At 46.2% G+C, this 22,793-nt stretch overlaps 1 protein-coding gene across 2 annotated transcripts in view; it reads left to right on the top strand.

Annotated features, from left to right (window-relative positions):
- Positions 1-22,793, top strand: part of CAMKK1 (calcium/calmodulin dependent protein kinase kinase 1) — a 222,264-nt gene that overhangs the window by 184,046 nt on the left and 15,425 nt on the right. The window contains exons 13-16 of one of the 2 annotated variants that reach the window (XM_090025528.1): positions 3,678-3,765; positions 10,142-10,270; positions 18,936-19,039; positions 19,920-20,235. In XM_090025528.1, coding sequence (XP_089881654.1) covers positions 3,678-3,765; positions 10,142-10,270; positions 18,936-19,039; positions 19,920-19,959 — 361 coding nt within the window. In that variant the 3' untranslated portion in view covers positions 19,960-20,235. Of the gene's footprint in view, positions 1-3,677; positions 3,766-10,141; positions 10,271-18,935; positions 19,040-19,919; positions 20,236-22,793 lie in introns of those variants that run through there. The other variant, XM_090025527.1, reaches the window with a different exon arrangement.

Here is a 22,793-nt window from a genome sequence, read left to right as displayed (position 1 = left end):
TTTTGTTTTGTCTTGTTTTTTTTAAGCAAGTTTCCAAATTTCCAGACAATGAAAAAATGCTAGGAAACATGAATCTGAAATATCTGAAAGGCAATGTGAAAGTTATTTTTTAAAATCCAATTTTTATGTGAATTTCATGATTATCTGAGAGCTTAGATCCTTGGTTGGGGTTGACAACACTGAATATACCGAAGACAGAGAGAGCGAGCCATGTTCTACATACTTCTAACTCTGGTCAATTGGGGAACATCTATTACCCGACGAGGTACAAATACAACCTGAATACTTTCACAATGGAAAAATAGTTTCTGAGGCAAATATGTGTGTTCATACTTCCATGAACATGCACGTCCTGGACGCTTGGAAGGTGGTTCACTCTTTGCCACGTGCACTGCCCCTTGAACCTGCACAGATCTCTTTTGACATAGCATGTGGAAATGCTGTTATAAAGGTTGGGCATTTTGTTCAGGATCAATATAAAGAATGCAGCATTCATGGACATCTTGCATTCCTTGTACTCTCTCATTAACTGCCTAGTTCAATTTAATACTGAACAGTAACTTAACCTAGAATTTACTGAGTTTTTCATTGGGAGTATCTCTTATATCCTGGCTCTTGTCATTCTTCTCTTTTTTGCTCACCACCTAAAATTTCCTTGAGCTGGCAGGTTAGAAAATGGCAGTGCTCTAAAGTTGATCCTACCTTTCTCAGTGTTTAGGTCTGATCATATTTATACTAAGGCTCTTTTAAAATTCATGTTGTTGGGAAAGGGCAGTGCTCACATAAAACCCCTGCACACTGTCAGAGCAGCCTGTTTGTGCAATTACTGGCTGCCAGTTAGAGCCAGCTGCCTCTTGATGGCCCTTCCCATCCCAGGAAATGTGCTCCCTCAGGTTTCCAAGCCTTTGCTGCTTCCCAGGTGGAGTTCAGAAAATGGACATTCTCCCTCCCACCTTAGATGTGTTGCTGTAACCTGTGCATCCTCTTTTCTCACCTCACCTGCATTTCCTCCATTTAGGAGCCTATGCTTAGCGAGACAGAGGGACTAGGCACCCTTCTTAAAACCAAAACATTGTTTATTTGAAGAAGAAATGTATCTCTTATGGAAGGCTTGCCATCCCTGCTAGCAACTGAGGCAGGCTGACCCTTTGCCAACACCCAGTGAGTCACCATCTTGGAGTCACTATTGATGCTAAGATGAACATGGGCCGGCAGTGTGGGGACGCGCTCAGGAAGGCCAACCGCACCTTGGCATGCATCCACAGATGCATCTCGAGCAGGTCCAAGGAGGTGATCCTCCCCCTCTATGCGGCACTGGTCAGGCCGCCGCTGGAGTACTGCGTCCAGTTCTGGGTGCCACACTTCAGGAGAAATGTGGACAGCATTGAGAGGGTCCAGAGGAGGCCACTCGCATGATCGGGGGCAGCAGGACAGGCCCTACGGGGAGAGGCTACGGGACCTGAACCTGTTCAGCCTCCACAAGAGCAGGCTGAGGGGGATCTAGTGGCCTCTTACAAACTAGTCAGGGGGGATCAGCAGGCATTGGGGGAGTCCCTGTTCCCCCGAGCACCGCCAGGAGTGACCAGGAATAACGGTCACAAGCTGGCAGAGGGGAGATTCAGACTAGACATCAGGAGGCGCGACTTCACTGTCAGGTTGGCTAGGAGCTGGGATCAGCTTCCAAGTGAAGTGGTGCTGGCTCCTGCCCTGGGGGTCTTTAAGAGGAGGCTGGATGAACACCTTGCTGGGGTTGTTTGACCCCAGTACTCTTTCCTGCCATGGCAGGGGGTCGGACTTGATGATCTACTCAGGTCCCTTCCAACCCCACTAACTATGAAACCACATCTCAGTCCTCATCTACAACTACCTGGTTCTGCCAGCAGAAGTTGTGTCCAGCCACCAGAGTGCATGCATTTCTGTACCTCTCTAGCAGCTCTCTGCAGCTCTGCTGCTGCAGCTGTCAGCAGAGCTCCCTTTGAAAGTGCCGGCTGCTGATGGGACCACTAAAGCCATAGGAGTGTCTACAGACACCCTCTGCTAGCTGCTAGACAGTGACAGAAACCTTGTTGCACCCAGAGCAGGTAGCACAACTCAGCTGGCAGACAGGAGGCTTCTGTCACCATGTAGGAGCTTCCTACGTCGATGTACTCAAGGGTACAGCAGTTTAAGCTCGGTTTATTCCACCAAACAATTGTTTCTGCTCTTGAGAGGAGTGGCTCTTAATCCTGCCAAAGATGTCTTGTTCCTTAGGCTATTACCCTTCAGGTCCAGACCGGACCAGGTTGGGCTCATCAAGGTCAGGTTCTCAGGGCCACAGTTTTTTGCCTTGTCTTTTAACAACTTGCTGGTTTTTTGTGAGCTGTTGTTTCTCTTCCTGCCGGGTGTTTTTCTGACAGCCCCTTAACTAAATCAACACACAGAGTTGGCAGGCATCCTAATGATCAGGATAACATGCAGCATTCTTAACTTAATACAGAGCAGCTCCACATCTATTACACCAGGACATCCCGTACTCTGATAGGTTTATATTATTGGGTTTATGTCCTTTTCCTGTAGGGGAGAACAGTGGGGGGAAGCATTATACTTGATTCTTACCAGTGTTTTTAATTGTTCACATTCATGTGCACAGTATTCATTCCCATGGGGAAGGGAGTATCCTGGCATGAAATTGTATATTCCTGAGCTCCAGCTCTGAGCAAACACATGCATCACTGAAAATTGTTTATGACAAAACTGCTGATAAGAGGCTTTCAGCTGGCTATCACGGCACTATCATATGCTGTTGTAATATAACTTTATTTCAGTTGCACTGCCGAAATAGGAATTGCATCTGTTTTTAAATGCCTATGCTTGTGCCGTTAATAAAACCAATTCTGCAAGCTTTTGCTTTTGAGAGTAATCCATTCTGGAGGGCAAAATGTAAGATCCAAGACTGTTTGCATGAGTGAAGGTTTTACAGGATTAGGGGCTAAATTATTAAATCATGCTTAAAAATCAAAGGTGCTAGTCACCATTTAGTTGATTTTTTTAACGTTTTGTAAGTCGCTTGGAAAGTGAAACTGGTCAAGTTTTTTTTTTGGTGCTTCTTCAGCCATTTTGGCAGCCTGGTGCTAATCTGTTTTGTTTGCAAAGGAATGTTAAATTTAAATGCGGCTTTCTTCAGAACTCTTGGAAACATTTCAATTAATACAAACTGCAGTTTTATCCTGGGATTTTAATATCAAACCAACTTATTTCTCCCAACATGTTATTGCTAATAAAGATTCTGCAAGCAAAATGGTAACTGGTATGTCACTTCTACTGCCCTGTTCAAACACGGCCCTCCAGTTATATTCCACTATCTCAGAGTGTTTTCAGTGATCCATGACTATAACTGATAGTACTCAGATATGTCCCCAGTTAAACCTGAGTGTCCTTTCTGCCTTGCCTTTGTAAGTTATATTGGTGTAACTATGGGCAAAATGTGCAGAATCATTAGTAGGAACTAGGATTCATCTGAAGGAAAGAATCCAACTTGACTTTCGCATACTAAGTTGGGCTTGCAGGGCTCACAGTTTTAGGGGGAACATCTCTTTATCTGTAAGATAAAGAAGTAAACAAATTGGTAGTAAAAGGCCTACATATGACTTTTTCATTCATTACTCTTCTAACCATAAATTGGTATTTTCTTTAATCAGGCCACAAACAAGTGAAGAGCTCAAGGACTTGATTCTCAAGATGCTGGATAAAAATCCAGAAAGAAGGATAATGGTCCCTGAAATCAAGGTAAGGTGGATGTGTACATTTGGTTGAGATGATTTCATATTTCTTTTACATTTGTAGTGTGTCAAAATGTTGCCTTGGAGGTTTATTAATTAGAAAAATTCAGTGGGTAAGCTTATTCACTTTTCTACTTGTTTATAACAGTAGAAACTGCTGGCTTTTTTAAAAAAATATGAATAAAAGCTTGATGGTGATACTTAAAATGGCTCAAAATCTGGCTGGAACATTGGCATTCCTTCACAAACATCTCTTTCTTTCTTAGCAATTGCTAGATCAAACCTATTAGCTCTAGCAGACATCAATGTGCGTTACAGTGACTATGAAGGCAAATAATACATGCTAATGTTTGTTGTGCTACTTGCTATAAAGGCAGCAAAAGGATTAAGACATGTGGCAGTCATTTCTATCCATGCTACAGTTTTTTCCACAGCTTAGGAATTCAGAACAACAAATATCCCCAGTAAGAAAAAGAGTTCCATGCTGCTTTGTATCCTCTGCTTACCGCTAGTATGTGCCACTACCATCCCCTGAGATGGTTCACCTGCCTAAAACTCCTGATTGCTCCAGAGAAATCCAGGAACATGCAACTCCTTGCGTTGCTGGGTACCTTGTTTCTCCCTCCCAGGCCAAAAGACATGAACTTTAAATTGTGCTGATGCTAACTGGGGTCAGCAACAAGAGGAAGCTCCCCTGGGATCTTCAAATCCAGAAGAGGAGACTGTTTCTCTCCCTCCTTTCCCCACTCCCCAGGACTAAGGACTATGAGAAGGTGCTGGCTGCTCAGAAAGGTAACTGTAGAGACCCCCTCACAATTAAATCTTATAGGCACCACACTCCAAACACCAGAGTCTCATACTGAATTCTCCTTGCAGCTGCTCTCAGCTAAGATGAAGCAGTGGAAACTCCAGTGGATAATTATTAGAGCTGTGTGAAATGTCAGCAGCTGTTTCATTTCAGAGGTGTTTCGGGTCATTTCGGTGCCTGAAACACCAAATCCAAATTGAAATGGAAGGCTCTGAAATAGCTCCAAAATGAATCAGAAGGCTCCAAAATGTTTTGGAAATGTTTCGGCGTTTCGGACATGGCCTTGCAGGGAAACAAAAACTAAGAGGAGGGAGGAAGGACTGCTCTGATATTGACATCTAGCTCCTGGTTCGATTTCCCAGCTCTCTAATCATTCCCCAGCTCTTCCCAGGGAGTGCGGGCCCCCGATCTGCATGCAGGGTTTCAGCAGGCTGCCACTGCAAGCTGGGACTAGTGGCAGCTGTTGGGCATAGTTCGCACCAAGCGCCGGGAAGACTGCAGTGCTGCCGCTGGCCCCAGCCTGCAGCAGCAGCCTGCTGAAACCTGGCACACAGATACGCTCCCCCGCCCCGGGAAAAGCTAGGGGAAATGACCGGAGAGCTGGGGAATCAAACCAGGGGCCAGTCAATCCCTGTTGCATGACCTGGCTCCTCAGGGAGCAAAGATTTGTGCCAGGGTCTCTTCGCCACCACGGCCTGCCCTGCATGGCCCCACATTGGAGGGGCAGTACGGGGTGGGCAGCAGCAGCGAGGAGACCCCTGGCATAGATCTCTGTTCCCTGTGGAACCAAGTCATGTGGCAGGGACTAGCAGGCTTGCTCGCTGCTCTGCGCTGCTTCCCTGACCCACGACCCTGCGTGACAGGGATGGGAGATTCATGTGGGGGGTCTCCTCACCTGCCCAGAAGGCAGGGGCCCTCTCTGGAAAAGCCACCCATGGCCCCATCCTGCTCCGGGCTGGGGCCCTGCAGCCCCCAGCCTCAAGCTGTGCCCGGTTGGGTAGGGCTGTGCAAAGCTTCCCTTGCAGCCCATTCAAAACAGATTCGGAGGAGATTGGGCGGAGCCAAGTCTCCGAAACAGATTCGGCCAAAATGAAACAGGACAGTGATCCGAAACACTGAAGTGAATCACTGTCCTCCAAAATAGCTGAATCAGAAACCAAATCGAAACACAGCCATTTCGCACAGCCCTAATAATTACCTCCACATGGGAACTCTAATATAGGAACCATGCAAAGGATACCTGATCCAGAGCCCTGCTGAGACCACACAACCTGCTTAGAGCCTAATCTAGTCACCTGAAGGCTGCATGGATATTATGGAATATAAATACCGACTGATCATGCCTTCTTTTTAGGGATGCATCCCGCATGAGGCTGCTCTTTGTACAATTTTTTATGCTATACAAAGATTTTTCTGCAAGGGGATCCTACACAGTGGCAATAAGCTGCTGTCCCTGCCCCTTCAAGTCCATAGTTAGTTAAACATCTCGTCTTCAGTGCTTGGACACAGGCAGCCTTGGTCCTGCATATTGTCAAGTACATAAATGTTAGTATGTGGTTAAATTAACTCCGGCAGAGACTGCAGGCACCTGCCTGATTTCCCTCTCCTAAACAGGGATTATTCCTCCTGCGCCTCTGCCTTACGCAGACACCTCAACATTAACTAGCAGACCATGTGCTGGCTACAGTCCGTGCTGTGGGAGATGATAAAGGCAGACAGGCTTTTTGGAGCTAATCAACAGATAGCTTAATGTCCTTCCTTGGGAAAGCTGTTTAAGAAGAGCGTGAACTAATGGGGAGAAGTTTTGTTTTTTCAATGGGTTGATAAACACAGAGTTAGCAGTGATTCCCTGCTGGGCTGCTGGAGAGGGCGGGGAGGGGGGACCCCTCCCTAATAAGAGCATTCTGGCCAGGGCCTAGCCATGCCCCCCTCAGCTCAGCATTATGGAAAGGAAAGGAGGGCTGCTTTAGCATCGCCCAGCTTCTAGCCTGAGCCATTGCAGGCATGTGCCTGAATTTTTTCAGTCCAAAGGGGATGTCTGTGTGGTTACAAGCCGTTTTGCCTAGCCAGGTTAGACTAACCTGCAAAGAGTGAATCAGTTCAGGCTCAGGCTTTTTGAATGTCTGTCCCTAGCCAGGGGCCTTACCAAGGCCTTATCTCACCCTTTCCACACATACCTCTGTAGTCTGTCCGTATCTGGCCCCTGGTGTGCTTTGTGTGAGGTAATCAAACTATTTACTTTAGCTGTCTGGAACCCCCTTGTCCCTCCACTCTCCCAGAGGCTTTTCTGCAAGGGAAACAGATGACTGGAGAAATAGATGTGCACCTTAAGTTCTTTCTTGTGTCTACATATAACCCCCTTTGTAATATGCCAGTGCCTAATTTGCATTGCTGTGGCTCTAAAACTGATCATCCCTGGAGCACTAGGGCTGCTTACAGTTACTTTACTTTAAACTCAGCGCTCTACCGCACCAAGCCCAGTGCATGCCCAGAAGCGGCATTAGTTGGACCCAGCTTGCCCAATGTGTATATAGATCAGGCACTTCAGTGGGGCTTTTTGGGCACATTTATCTAGTAGCTGATTGAATAAGCTTTAGATGAAAAGCACCAAAAAGCCCCACTAAAGCACCCAATCCATACAGACACTGCAGAGCTGGGTCAAACTAACATGCTGCTGCTTCCAGTAAAGCACATTTTTTGGTTTTGGTTTTTTTTCCTCCCACATCTATCAGCAGCCTAGAAGATTTAACAGCCCCATGAAACTAAGGAAGTTGATGCCTCATGGGACAAGCAAAGTCAGCATGGCATTTTTACAAGCAGTTTGTTTAATGCAGAAGTGTCTCATGTATTGCGAGAGGATTTAGTAGATGGAGCTTTGTCCTGTGAGCTTAACAGCCAGCCAGGTCCAGGAAAACACTGGAATCCACAGTAAAGGATTTAGGACTGCCTGAGGGACAGAGGCTCATGCATCTCACAGAGATGTGATGCATTTTTCTCCCTTGACCATAAAATTGACGGACTGGGATTTTCCCTAATTGAGGGGAGCCACTTTCACAGGGGGTATTAAATACTATAGTTGGCACAAAGGAGCCTTCAGCTGACTCTTAGCACATCAGGCAAAAGACAAGAGAGAGAAATGTAATACCTTGCAGCTTTTAGTCTCATTTCAAGATGTTTATAAAGAAGGAAACTGACCTCTTCCTCAAGTCCAGTACATCACTCATCATTTTTGAGAGCAGCCATGGTAACAAAGCAAATGATCTTGCAAAGCCAGAGAAAAAAATCGTTGCACAGAGCAGAATAATAGTAGTCCAACTTAGCAGCCACCTTCTGGCTCAGTAACCAACTTTTGAAAGTATTTGGGCTCTGCATATAGAAACATTGGCTAACGAAACGCATCCAGTCCTCCCACCCTTCCCTTTCTCCCTCTTTTTTCCCTCTGCTTTCACTCTTCCTTATCTCTACTTGGCCTTTCATCTCTCCCCCAACATTGGTTGTAAAGTACTGTAACAAGATTATTAAAATGGTTTTGGAGCATGGATGCTAATTCTGTGATGTATATCATCATCTGTAATTTCAAGGTGATCATCTTGATTCTTTTGTTTGCTTTTTGTGTTGTGGTCTTCATATTGAAGTATAAAAAAATGCCAAAATTCTTGACAATTAAAAAAAAGACTAAAAGAAGCAGAAAAATGGAAGTGGAACAAAGGGGAACTGGGCTGAATATCTACCCACTCCCTTGTTTAAGGCTCAAAGCGTCACGCTTGGCGTTCGTAGCTATTTAGCATATATTGTTTTACAAAATCAGTTCAGAATTGCTCTTGAAAAATCAACCGAATTGTATGGAGGGGTGGGGGGAATGAGGACATTATTGCTTTTCAGTCACCTTGCTGCATAGATGATGTATGAGTGTTGACAGTGGAGGCGGGGGGCACAACTGCACGCTGCCACCGCCACCCTCACTGCTGCTGAGCACTGGCTCTTGCAGGGTTGCAGCCCTTTGCCCCACGCCTCACTGTAGGTGCAAAAATCTGGGGGTGGGGGGGGAATCCTTCCCCTCCACACCATGGCCCCCTCACACATTGTCTGTGCCTTGCTGCATAGAATACATGACATTTCTCTCCTAAAGGAAATGCACACAAAACTTAGGTATTGCATAGTTACAGTCAAGTGATTTCATTTAAGGCTAATGTGGTATTTTGCCTCTGAAGAGGGTTGTTATAAGTACAATTAATCATCTTTGGAATACACAGTTTAATTAAGTGCCATAAAGAATCTCTTCGCAAGGTCCTTGAAGAGTGCTTCGGACACCTGCACCAAACTCATTTTAACATTTTCTAGGCGATAAATGTCATTCCCAGTAAATACTGCAGACTAAATCCCCCAAGAGGTAGGCAAGCCTTGGATGTTTGGAGGCTCTTCTTATTAATACTTTTTCAGCCAGCACCTAGATAAAATATTGGTATCAGAGCCCCGTGTTTATCCAGAAGGTCCCTTGTATTATGCAGTACATTAGACCATAATTAATACCTCCAGTGTCTGTGGCAGCACTGATTTACATGATATGATGCAGCAATGCCTGCTAATTAATTACAAGCTCATCTAATAAACTGTATGCTTATTTAAACTGGGGGAGCAAAAAGCTTCCTGGCCTTGTGGGAGATGCGCCAGTAGGTGCAGCTGTCACCTTATGCTCCAAAGCCACGTCAGTACACAATTTACCCCTCTGGCGTTCAGTGTCTTAGGGAGAGAGGCCCCAGTCTTTGACAAGATGCTTCCTACTCTCGCTCATACATCCTGTGTAACCCCTGGCTTCTGCCCCTGCCACTGCTTGCTCTCTTACCAAACAGTCTCCTGTGGAAATTCTCTGATGGGTAAACAGCGGAACAGATGGAAGAAAATTGGCCCTGTTTTTCATTCACATCATATATGAAAGTGTATGCAGTGTCTAGTCAGACGGGCATGCTGTTTGCGCAGTTGCATGACAATGTTATGGAGAGGCCTCCCCATGAAACTGAGGCCCTGCTACACATTCAGGTTAAAGCTGGATGGAAACCAGCTATAGAGTCGTTGTGCGTTTTCTAGTTCTAACTTTATAGTGGATTAGCTCTTTTTATAGCTGGATAGACATTTTTATCGTATGATAATTACTGTGCATGTGTGGCTGGTCTACATTTATTATACGGTGAACCAGTTAATTACATGATAATTACTTTGCACTTGTGGCTGGTCTTACTTTGCATGTGTGGCCCATCTATATTTATTGCGCAGTTAACCAGTTATACATATAAAGTGTGGCAGGGGCCTGAGATATTACAATAGTGCTAGGCCAGAACATCCAAAACTGGGTACCCAAAGTTAGATCTCTAAGTCTGTTTAGGTCCTTGAGTAATTGGCCTGATTTCCATAGGTACTGAGTACCTGTAGCTCCTGTTGGAGTCATTAGTTGTTGGGGGTGCTCAACACCAGCCCCCAAGTTAACCAGCCTCCCTCCTGTATGAAATTCAGAGAAGCTTCCTTTAGTGGGGTTCTCTGCAGTTGTTCACAGCTCTCTTTGCATTCCTTTCCTGTGCAGTTGCATCCCTGGATAACGAAACTAGGGGAAGACCCACTGCCTCTGGAAGAAGATCACTGCACTGTGGTGGAGGTGACTGAGGAGGAGGTGAAGAACTCTGTCAAGACAATCCCAAGCTTGCCCACCGTGGTAAGTACAAACTGGAGCTTTCCTGGTGTGCGTGCGTCTGCCTTTGAATCCTCAACAGGGATGGGAAGTTTTCAGTGCATTGTATAAGTGTTTTGGCCATGTTATTAAGCTGGAGTTGTTTATCCCCTTGAGCTGGGCATTTACATCAAATGTATTACTAGTGTCACAGCTCTGTAATCCGTGCCCATGTGAGCAGCCCCACTGAAGTCCAAGGGACTACTCAGAGCTGCAGGGTCATGCTCCAGGGTGACCATGGAAATTTTACAAAAGCAAATTGCCAGAGATAAGTAGCCCCAGTCCCAACAAGGTCACTCCCACTAAAAAGTATGAAGTAAGGAAGAGAAACAGCTTCTTGTCCATGTTTCCTGGGCAACTGCGCGTGCATATAGACAAGGCAAGAAGCCGAGTAGGGGATCAGAAAATCCAGCAGACGAAGCCCAGAAAGTTGTTGAGTGTATGTGGCATAACCCAAAGCCTCAAAGTGCATCAAGTCAGTGGGAGTCTTTCCACTGAGTTCAGTGAGCTTTACGTCAGCCCGTGTGTGCCAGGGCCAATTGTGGGAGTTGCCAATAGTGACAAAACGTAATGGGTTTTTGGGGAATTTGTATATACTTTCAGGTCCAGATGTTGCAAAACTGAGCTAATCAGAGCTCTAGACATGAGGCTCTGGACATGAGGTAGTGTCTGTTGAATTGTATCCACCAGAAACAGCCTGGCTGGCTGAGCTAGAGAGAACAGTTTTATAGCTTTGAGTATGCCACTGTGATAGTGACTGAGAAATTCTGATAACTACTGAAATATCACCTGTCATCTCAGTGAAGGGCTTGCCAGAGAATCAGGAAGAAAGGGAATAAAATGATGCAATGCCAGATTGGATGCCAACTGTCCCAGTACCATTTACTTTTCCTAACGCTTCTTTATGCCACCGCATACCACAGACTGTTAATACAGCGTTTTATTAGACTCAAGAAGTCTATGGGCCAACGAGAGGCAAAGCGCTGCTTGACCTGGTACTGGCTACGGGGGACGACCTAATCGGCAACCTAGTGATCGATGGGAAGCTGGGTGACAGCGACCACGAGCTGATCACCTTCACCATCCGCCGTAAAGCTGGCAAGTCATTCAGCAACACAGAAGTCCTTGACTTCAGAAAAGCCGACTTTGACAAGCTCAGGAGGCTTGTCGGTCAGGCCCTTAGGGACCATGACCCCAGGGAGATGGGAGTTCAAGAAGAGTGGTTGCTTCTCAAGGAAGCGATCCTCAGTGCACAAGCTAAATCTATTCCAACATGGAGGAAAGACAGCAAGAAGGCACAGCAGCCCTCCTGGCTCTCCAGGGACCTAGCGGACCTCCTGCGGCTAAAAAGGGAAGCCTGCAAAGGATGGAAGACGGGATTCACCTCCAAGGAGGATTACTCCGCGCTGGTCCGGTCCTGCAGGGAGCAAACCAGGAAAGCCAAGGCTGCAACTGAACTCCAACTAGCTTCAAGCATCAAGGACAACAAAAAGTCCATTTTCAGATACGTGGGGAGCCGGAGGAAAAGCAAGGGCAACGTTGGACCCCTGCTGAACCAGATGGGGCAATTGACAACTGACGCCCAGGAAAAAGCCAACCTATTAAATAGGTACTTTGCATCAGTCTTTCATCAGTCCCGTGGGACGCCCGTGCCTGCTGTGGGAGAGGGAGATCCGGGTGATGGGGATCCCCTACCCTCCATAAATGCTGACCTCGTGAAGGAACACCTTGAGAAGCTGGATACTTTCAAGTCAGCCGGCCCTGACAACCTGCACCCCAGGGTACTCAAGGAGCTGGCGAGCGTCATAGCCCAGCCCCTGGCACGGGTCTTTGAAAACTCCTGGCGCTCTGGTGTAGTGCCCGAAGACTGGAAGAAGGCCAATGTGGTGCCGATCTTCAAGAAAGGGAGGAGCGTGGATCCGGCTAACTACAGGCCCATCAGCCTGACTTCTATCCTGGGGAAGATCCTAGAAAAGTTTATTATGGTGGCCATCCTTGAGGGACTGGCCCAGGCTAACATCCTAAGGGATAGCCAGCACGGGTTTGTTGCGGGTAGGTCTTGTTTGACCAATCTCATTTCCTTCTACGACCACGTGACCTATCACCTGGACGAGGGAGAAGAGGTTGATGTCATATATCTTGACTTCAGAAAAGCTTTTGATCTGGTATCCCACGATCACCTCTTGACCAAACTGGCCAGTTGTGGCCTTGGCTCCACCACGATCCGCTGGCTGGGAAACCGGCTCCGTGGTCGGACCCAGAGGGTTGTAATTGATGGCAGTCACTCATCATGGTGCCCTGTGACCAGTGGGGTCCCTCAAGGCTCTGTCCTGGGACCCATATTTTTCCACATCTTCATTAATGATGTGGACATTGGAGTCAGGAGTGGACTGGCCAAGTTCGCTGATGACACCAAACTTTGAGGCAAAGCATCCACGCCAGAGGACAGGCGGGTGATCCAGGCTGACCTGGACAAGCTCAGCAAATGGGCAGACGAGAACCTGATGGTGTTTAACACCGAAAAATGCAAGGTTCTCCACCTTGGGAGGAAAAACCTGCAGCTTCCTTATAGGCTCGGCAGTGCTACGTTGGATAGCACTACTGAAGAAAGAGACTTGGGGGTCATCATTGACCACAAGATGAACATGAGCCTGCAATGCGATGCTGCGGCTAGTAAAGCGACCAAAACGCTGGCTTGCATCCATAGATGCTTCTCGAGCAAATCCCGGGACGTCATTCTCCCCTTGTACTCGGCCTTGGTGAGGCCGCAGCTGGAGTACTGCGTCCAATTTTTGGGCTCCACAATTCAAAAAGGATGTGGAGAAGCTTGGGAGAGTCCAGAGGAGAGCCACACGCATGATCAGAGGTCAGGAAAACAGATCTTACGATGACAGGCTGAGAGCCATGGGACTCTTTAGCCTGGAAAAGCGCAGGCTCAGGGGTGATCTGATGCCACCTATAAGTTTATCAGGGGTGACCACCAGGATCTGGGGGAACGTTTGTTCACCAGAGCGCCCCAAGGGATGACGAGGTCGAACGGTGACAAACTCCTGCAAGACCGTTTCAGGCTGGACATAAGGAAGAATTTCTTTACTGTCCGAGCCCCCAAGGTCTGGAACAGTCTGCCAGCGGAGGTGGTTCAAGCACCTACATTGAACACCTTCAAGAGTAGATTGGATGCTTATCTTGCTGGGATCCTATGACCCCAGCTGACTTTCTGCCCTTTGGGCAGGGGGCTGGACTCGGTGATCTCCCAAGGTCCCTTCCAGCCCTGATGTCTATGAAATTTATGAAATCTGTGAAATTAGTGTGCTCTTAAGATCTTGACTAGAATGACACTGTGATTTTTTTTTTTCCATTTGTTTAAGATAAGCTTCTCCCTCCGGCTTTTCTTCAGGGCTTATCTTCACTGCAGTGTCAGTTCAAGGTGTGGTTTCAGTTTTGTCGCTATCTAGATTCCCATCTACATGCCAAACTCTTTAAGTTGAGTTAAGCAGGGCTTTAAGCTCAAGCCAGCTGGCTCATCGGGGGTGTGGTCTGAAGATCAAATACTGCTGATACTAGTTCCAGCAATGCAACGGGGAAGCGGCTGCTTGAGTTCGAACAGCCTCCCAGCAGCTAATCCACTGGCTCTGTGCAATTCACATGGGCTCCCTATTAAAATTGATTAATAATTATTAATATTATTATTAATTAGAATGCTCGTTCACTTTCTAATTAGAAAGAGTCTGCTCCAGATTCTAATTAGAACGCTCCAGCGTTGCCTCACTGTCACATGTATTAAGCCCCCTTGCCCCTGCATTTCAAAATAGCCATGGGGGCAGTTTAACTAAACCTCGCTGAATGAGCTTTAAAGTGCCCACGTGGCCATTTTGAAATGCAGAGGGGCTTCATACATATGACAGAAAGCTGTTTAATTAGAACAGCTGTCTGGGAGCTGCTCTAATTAAAACAGGCCCTCTCCCCGCCTCTTCTGAGCATATATATTGGCAGCCAATGGTGTTCGGCACCGTGCATTTTAAATCCCCACAGAGTAGAAGAGGACAAAATCTGAACTTGGACCTGGAGCTGAATGTTGTGGTTAATTCCTATTTTTGGGGGGACTCAACAAAGACTGCAAATTCAGGAGAAGGTGGTGTATTGTTCAGGGGGTGTCTTACACTGCCCAGGTAAATCTATTAAGTGGGGTTGCACCGATAGAGATTTTTGGGGCTGATGCTGATAGCCGATTTTTAAGGAGGCATATCAGCTGATAACAATCCAGTTTCTGATACAGCATGGAGAACTGCATGCAGCTGGTAAGTCTGTTGTGGCGAAAGGGGAGGGAAGAGGTGTAGGGGGGCAGATCAAGGCCTTTGTAGTGAGGGAGAAAGTAGAGCTGGGGCAGGTGCTGCCCAGCCGGGGCGGGACATGGGGCAGAGCCACGGCTCATTCGGAGGGTAGTGGGGGAAGCTCCTGCTGCTGCACGCACCCTGGGAGGGTGCAGGAGTGGGGAGGATGTGTGCCCCGCAGATCTGCATGGGGCAGGCTGGGGCCAGGGCTGGGCTAGGCTGTGCTGGGGGCGGGTGGCGATGGCAGTGCTGGGTGCAGGGCTACAGGGGGGGACAGCCACCCCAAAATTCGCCATAGCCCCTCTAACCCCCATCGTAACACCACCACTGTCTGCCCCGAGTGTAGCCTGGCCCAGCCCCCACCCAGAAAAGCCTGGCGCAGTCCCAGCCCCGTGCAGATCCAAGTCTCTGTCCCATGCCCACCCTGCCCTGGTTGGGCAGTGCCTGCTCCAGCTCCAGCCCCACTCCCTCTCTTACCACAGGAGCCCATGCCCCTTCCCTCCCCTCTCCCCTTCCACCACAACAGACTTATCAGCTGCACACAGCTCTCCACACTGCCAGGCTGTGCTCACTGCCTATATGCTGTGCTGCACGCATGCACAGGCATTTATCAGCTAAATTATTGGCCACATCAGGCTGATTTCCAATGCAGCCAATTTTCTTTATATTGGTGCTGATCCAGTATTGGACTGATTGTATCAGTGCACCTGTAATATTAAGTTCAACTTGGCTAGTTGGGATAATTTTACTTCTTCTTTGGCAGTCTCTTCCAGTCAAGGATGATTGTCTTCCATGATTGTCTTATCTGTGGGTCTGAAGATGGCTGATGAGGCCAATGCTGGATGGACAGACTCTGTTGCAACTTGGGCATGTGTTTCTATGTGGGGTGGGTGGCTCCAGATTCTTGATTCAGACCGTGACAGTACAATGAACATGTGGCAAGATGGCTTCAGCTTGATCTAGCTTCCTGCAGAAAACTGGGTCCCTGCAGGACTTATACAATCACTGTGTGTTCACTGCATCATTAGCTAAGTTAGCTGGATAAAACCTACTTCAGGGTGTCTACCTATGCTCTCCTCTCATCTTAATTTGTAGTGTGGGCATAGCCACAGTGGGACATTTATAGCCAAGTCACCAATCCTAGTTTGATCAAGGTGTCTCTTCACTTGTTGGAAATGAAATGTAAGGATGACAAATAGCACATAGAGCTGTATTATGCCCTATCGCTTCCAAAGTATACTTGCTCTGTTAACTTGTAAAAACATTATTTTCATGCATAATTTAAAATCTCCAGACATAAACAGCTTCTGGCAACCTGGTTATTGAGTATGATTCTAAATAATGCATTGGGGGGAATGATTGCATTTTTTCATTTCATTGCTTGTACAAAATATTGGGTGTTTTTACCAAAGAAATATCCTCAAAATGTCCTGTTGAATTAATCCAGATTGTTCAACAGAGCACTGAGTTTAAATGCAGTATGCACTGCAAAGATTAATATAGTTTAATTGGAACCTTGGGATATGGTCCCAAGCCTGGAGCCAGACTCAAGCACAGCATCAAGCCAGAGGCGCAGGGTATTTGCCGGTGATGAACATCAGAGCTGATCACTGTTTTCCAGCTTTCTGGGCTGCCACAGTCAGAACTTTAAAGCAAACTACAGGCATTCCCATCCAGTTTGCCTTAGGCAAGTCCTAAGAAACAGGTTAATGCCACACGCTGACACCTGAGAAACTGGAGTTACTTATATCCAGTGGCTGACATTGAGTCCGTAGAGCTCTAATTTTCAAAGACTTTGAGCTTGATAGAAATTTGGACTGCACACCCATGCAGCAAGAGGGAGTAAGACCTGCCTTTGTATGCTGACACAGGCCATCCACACCTTGAAGTCAGGCATATATGAATATACAGGGATCAGTGCCTGTATACACCCTCCCCAGATCAGGGGAGCAGAGAGAGTATGGCAATGGGCAGAGCACTGGCTCCACACTTACATACCTTGACTAGAGCAGGAGTTAGGAATCTATTCAGCCTCCACAAGAGAAGACTGAGAGGGGAATCTGGTGGCCGTCTATAAACTCACTGGGGGGGACCAGTGGAAAATAGGTGAGGCCCTGTTCCCCAAGGCACCACTTGGGATAACAAGGAATAACAGCCACAAACTGATCAAGAGCAGGTTCAGGCTTGACATTAGGAGGTATTACTTTACAGTTCGGGCTGCCAGGCTCTGGAATGGGCTCCCAGGGGAGGTGGTGCTCTCCCCTATCTTGGGGGTCTTCAAGAGGAGGTTGGATAGATATCTGGCTGGGATATTATGATACCAGCACTTGTTCCTGCCCAGGGCAAGGGGTCTGACTTGATGATCTGTTCAGGTCCCTTCTGACCCTAGAAACTACTAAACTATGAAATTTATAATTTACTATGTCTACATGTCAATAGAATATCACTTCCTTCCTGGAGCAAGTGGAAATGTAAATGAGTAACAATTTCTTGCCCACACTGCAGCAGCTGGGGAGCAGTGCAGCTCTTTCCCTGACTTTACTTAGGACTGGTGAATTGCCCTACCACCTTGCACTGTTGCTGCCTCCCAGGGGAGGCGGGGGAAGCTTGCCCCACCATCCCCTCCGCCAGCATCCTGCACCACCACTGCCTCCAAGGAGCAGGGCTGGGAGGGGAGGCTGCTCCATCCCCTCCATCCCCACTGTCATGATGGCGCTCCACGTAGCACTCTGGTTGTTTCAGTAAGCATTGTGATTGCCTGCCGAGACAAGCAATCAGAGTGCTCCAAGAGCGTTACGGACAGACAGACGAGCTAAACCGTGTGTGTATACATACATACATATATACATATGTGTATATATATACATACATATATACATATATATATATATATATATATAAACTAGTGATAAAACTGGGGATTTGACAATGGTTTTATCACTAGCCTTGTGGAATAGATAAGAGAAGAATGCCCTTCTCATTCTACAGACGGGGGGAGAAGGAAAAGGAGAGACCACTTTGTATAAATCAACACAGCTTGACAGGATTCAGTGAAGCTAAACTAATTAAAACCAGTTGTAGATATTCCCTAGCAAGTTAAAAGGTCACAGAGGGAGTTGGTGTCAGAGCTGGAAATAGAACTGGCTTCTGGTCCTGGGATCTCGCAAGCAGAGTAGTTGTGGCCCGTCCCCATCAGTCTCAAATCGCTAAAGATAGTCTCTAAACTTTTTTCTAATAATGCTTTGCACACAGAGGTTTAAACTGGTTAGCCAGAAAGTCAATGCTTATGTTGAATAGAAACCAAAGGGCTTTTATGGAGATCTCTCTAGTTCAGGGCTGTCCAACTTCTAAGGCCCATGGGTCGCACACTTTGGGGCCTGCACCAGCAGAAGCTGCATGCCACACAGGCCACACCAGGCAAGGCTTGGGTCACTGGGCTTCTCAGATGCTCCACCCACTGCACCATGTGCCCATTCACTGCTGCACTAGGAGTCCTGCCACTGCTGCACTGCATGCCCCTCACCCCTCCATCGCAGGCACAGGCGCCAGGGGCTTCAACTTAACCCCTTGTGTGCCACATGTTTCCTGCCAGCTACCAGCTGGGCACCCCTGCTCTAGGTTAGGAGGTGGCAACGTTTTTGGGCAGAGTGATGAAAACACCCACAACCTCAACTTGTAAGATGTTGGCATGCCAGGGGCAGATCACAAGGGAGCAGTGAGGGGCCTGATCCTTGTTGCAGCAGCACAGCCCCTTCCCCACCACCTGCCCCAATGCATGCGTACACCAGCTGCCAGCAACAAGCCAGGCTGGGGCTGCACGGACCTTGGTGCATCTGCTTGCAGCTTCTCAGCTGCCTGCCACAGCTGGCCTGGCCTCTGGGCAGGGCCCTACTGCCTGCCACAGAGCCTGGGTTGCACACAAGCAGGCAGTGGAGAGGCTGCAAGCAGATGCACCAGGGCCTGTGGACCCCGGGCCTCACTTGTTAGCAGCAACAGGAGCACGCGTGCCTTGAGGTGAATATCAGGGAAGGAGCTGGGGCTACCCTGCCAGAACAAGGATCAGGCCTCTCGTGGCTGTCTTGCCATCTGCCCCAAAGCCCACATGCCAAGCAAAATGCCTTTGCGTGCCACACTCCAGCATGCATGCCGGGAGTTGCCTACCCCTGCTCTACGCCAAGTCTTAACTGGATTATTGCAAGAAGTTCTTTGGATGATTAAAGAAGCCATTGTTACTTCTAATACAGTACTTAGGGCACCAGTATAAAGACAGTGATAGCTCAGTGCCATGATCTTTGTTAATGTGTTTTTCTTTTTCAAAGATTTTGGTGAAGGCCATGTTAAGAAAGCGCTCGTTTGGAAACCCATTTGAGCTTCAGAGCAGAAGGGAGGAGAGGTCCATGTCTGCTCCAGGAAACCTATTAATGTAAGTATATAACCTGCCTCCTAGTGCTTAGTCTGAGCTTGGTATGACTGTTCCACCGAGAGAGGAATCATAGAGAAAGTTTCCCACACAATTTTCATGGAACAAAAGAACCAAATTGAAATGTAAACCTATCCGTGGAGTTCCACGGGTGTCGTTGAAGAACAATGAAACGCCTGCAGAAAACCAGCACATTTTAAATTTTCTGGATAAGTCTACTCCCATATTTAGGGCCAGCTCCTAAAACATGTCATCTCAAGCTCACCATTTTAGCCAATTAACTTGTCATATACTATATGTGTTTTAAACAATAATCAGTTATCAGGCTATTAAAGGATCCACCACTGAAATACAGTAACACAGCTTGTAATTTAATTATTTATACTATGTAAGTAGCCTCTGCTCCACTTTCTATGTACAAAAAAGTAGGAGGTCTGGAGAAGATGTCAAATGAGTCACTCCAACATTAAAAAACCATAAAAAATAGAAGTGTGCTAATATTTCAGTGTGACCCTGGATCTCAGTGAAATAAAACAAACTAACATACAAAAATAATGCACACATCCTGAACTTGTGAACTTTGAGGGACACCTTTGACATTACAATCTCGCATGTTGGGAATGACTCAGCACTGCATGTAGCGTACAAACGTCTTGACCAAAACGTCAAATCCTTTTGTCCTAAAACTCCACTCAGCTGATTCCCAAGGGTGGTGATCATTTTTATATGTTAATTGGAAATAGAATTGGAAGAATCCTTTTTAGGAGTTTTGAGAATGCGCGGATCCCGCTGAAGTCGGTGGGAATTGCAGGTGCTCGGCATATCTGAGAATACAGAAATGATTTCTAATGCCGGTCTCCTGCAGTTCACTGATTTTTTTCAGAATCTACAAGCTGACATTTTCAATCTCGGCTGGCAAATGAGATGTCATCCAAAGACTTCTCTAGAAGACAGAATTCTTAGCCCACAAGTACGTCCAGGGGGACGTGTCTCAAGAGCATTTCAGTTGTAGTCACTTTACCAGCTTAGCAAGAGGAGCTCATCTTCACCCGATGTCTCTCTCAGACCATCACCTTCCATTCCTTTCACCCATCACTAATTTGACATATGCCATTGCAACTGTCACCTGTATTTTTACAATAGTTCCTTTCCAGTGACAGTCCTTGCTCTAGGATATTGGAATTTCTACCAAACCTAAAATAAATGCCAACTACTGTTCACAAAGTCCAGCATATTTCAATTAGATGAAGCCCATTATTTCTTCAAGTGCTGCCCTAAATGGCATATCAGAATTTGCTCTCGTCTTCATCAGTGTAAAGTAAGTTTCACTGAAACTGCCAGCATAGATCAAACCATTGGTCCATCTGATTTATCTGTAGAAATGATAAGGCACCAATTGTGTAAGATGAAGGTGGAAGAAACCCCTGAAGAGTCAGTCATGAAGTGACAAGTTTCTTCTTGCCTTCTATCACTTAGTGGCTGGCCTCTGCCCTGAAGCATGAGTTTATATTCCTTCCACCAATAAATGTTTATTCTATCTAATATGACTGTGAAAGTTCAAAATAGCTGTATTGCAGATGTGGAATCTTTTTTTTAATCTTACTAAGCTTCAGTGACAGACTGTATACCTGTCTCATGTCTTCTTTTATTTCTCTCCTCTCTAAACTTACCAGTACCTGTCTTTTCAGTGTCTTCTCATATGGAAGCCTTTAATGATTTTCATCCCCTGTGTCTGAATTTCATCTCTTTAATAGTCTCTTGTGTCAGATTTTGTCAACGAGTTCTCTTTTATCCACAACTGCTTTGGTTAGCTTACTACACTTGATTTACAGTAATATACCAGTTCACTGATGGAGTTGAAGCCAGTCTTGGGGATGGTTTATGCCCTGAATTTTAAAAGTTTATATCTCTTATATTGGGGTGAAATGTTTATCCTATCTAGCAAAACCTTTGTCTACGCAAACACTATTCACTGCACTTAATTTTTGGCTGTCAGCTAATGTAGCATCATGAAATCAACACTTCTGGCAGTAATGATCGATTAACCTAAATGGATGCAAAAACAGAACTTCATGGACCTGGGTCAGAATCTTCCTAATTAAAGCCAGGGAAGTCAACACATCAGCTAGTCTTTCTTTCATACAGTGATAGATATCTATAGATTATTCTATCTATCACTGTAAACAGAGGATTATAAATCTGGATTTTTCTTTTTACACTTTGTAAAGGCTAGACCAGTGCAATCTAATGTTGGTGACTTCAGCTTCATTCATGGCTTTTACTTCACTACTTTTCAAAGCGTAGGGAAGCAAAGTTAGTACACGCTCCTTGTTCTATAAAAGCTAAGTGGGAAGGCTCATTGTTCTATGTGAATTATGTCTTGATTGCTCTGTGTACATCTGCAAAGAGAAACTGTGCTTGATGTTAAACCCATTCTTCACACCATCCTATTCTTAATCAGTAGTGAATTGTTCTATATCAAATCACCTGTAATCCAAGCAAACTAAAATGTAAGTGTTATGGATAGAGCCAGGTAAATTAAGCTTGTAGGATTTAAAGCAGGTAGGAATAAACAGAAGTAAATAGTATTGTTACAGTATTAGAGATTGGCATTGCAAAGTAATGAGAATACTGGCCCTGATCCCACGAGGCATGTATGCAGATGCTTAAATTCAGTTCAGCGGCATTACTTGCGTGTCCCTGTGCAAGCTCAGGACCAGAGTACAGAGCACCTCTCAGGATCAGTCCCAAAACACCATCTTGTACATTGCTTCAGAGTTCACATTCAAGGAGAGTGCAGCGCAGGTTAGAATAGCTTCATTGATGCCAGAGGAGCTCCAGCAGTCACACATGCGAAGGCTCTGGCCCTCTCAACTTTTCAAGGATATTCATGTAGTGAACAATAGGGACCACACAAAGGGAACATGGCAGAGATGTGTTACACAACAGTTCGTCTGAGCTCTCTGTTATGTGCTCTCCACTGTCTGCTACCTGTCTTCATTACATACAGCACAGGCAGGGAAGCAGTCCTGTTATGCAATTGACTGTGAACTGCCCTCTGTCTTTTATCTCAGCCAGTGCCTATAGGAGCATTTGGTTTATTAAACAAAATTATACTTTTCACCAGTGTACCTAAAATAAGTTATGTTCAGTGGTGTGTACGATTCATCTATATGTGTAGGGCTCTCCTTTTAAGCTTGTAACTGTTCTGACCTAATCAGTCAAGCTGCAGAAAAATTGATTTTGTCCTTTTGCCAGAGTCTACTTTTGAACTTCTTGTCTTGTGAAAGTGTTGCAGGATCTCAAATGGCCAGATACATTCAGGACTTTGGATTTACAAATTGTTGAAGAGGCTGTGCTTCCTGGTGCCCTCTACAGCCATACTGTAGAGGTCCAGGAGTTACTGAGAAAGATCTGCTAACAAAAGTGCCAAGTACAGGGGGTAATGATAAGTACATCTCTTCCCCATTGGGTCTAGCTCTGATCTCCATATTTAAGCAGAACTCCCATTAACATTAAATACTTGAAAATGAGGCCTGTTCACTTCAGTAGGATTAAGTGCACTTTGCACCATCCAGGAATGTGCAGTTATCTACTGAAAATGAAAATTCAACTCTGTCACCTCTATTAGGTTAAAGGTAGGATCTCTATTACATTAGTGAAGCAAGCAAAATAATGCCAGCAGCGCTGTTTTTCCACCCCACTGTCTGAACAGTCTTTGAAGTATGATAAATCTTCAGTTGCAATGTTGCATTTA

This window comes from Crocodylus siamensis, chromosome 13, assembly GCF_052110815.1.
Source record: "Crocodylus siamensis isolate JL-2025a chromosome 13, ASM5211081v1, whole genome shotgun sequence".
In the NCBI taxonomy this organism is placed as follows: domain Eukaryota; kingdom Metazoa; phylum Chordata; order Crocodylia; family Crocodylidae; genus Crocodylus; species Crocodylus siamensis.
This window is presented reverse-complemented; position numbering and strand designations above follow the sequence as displayed.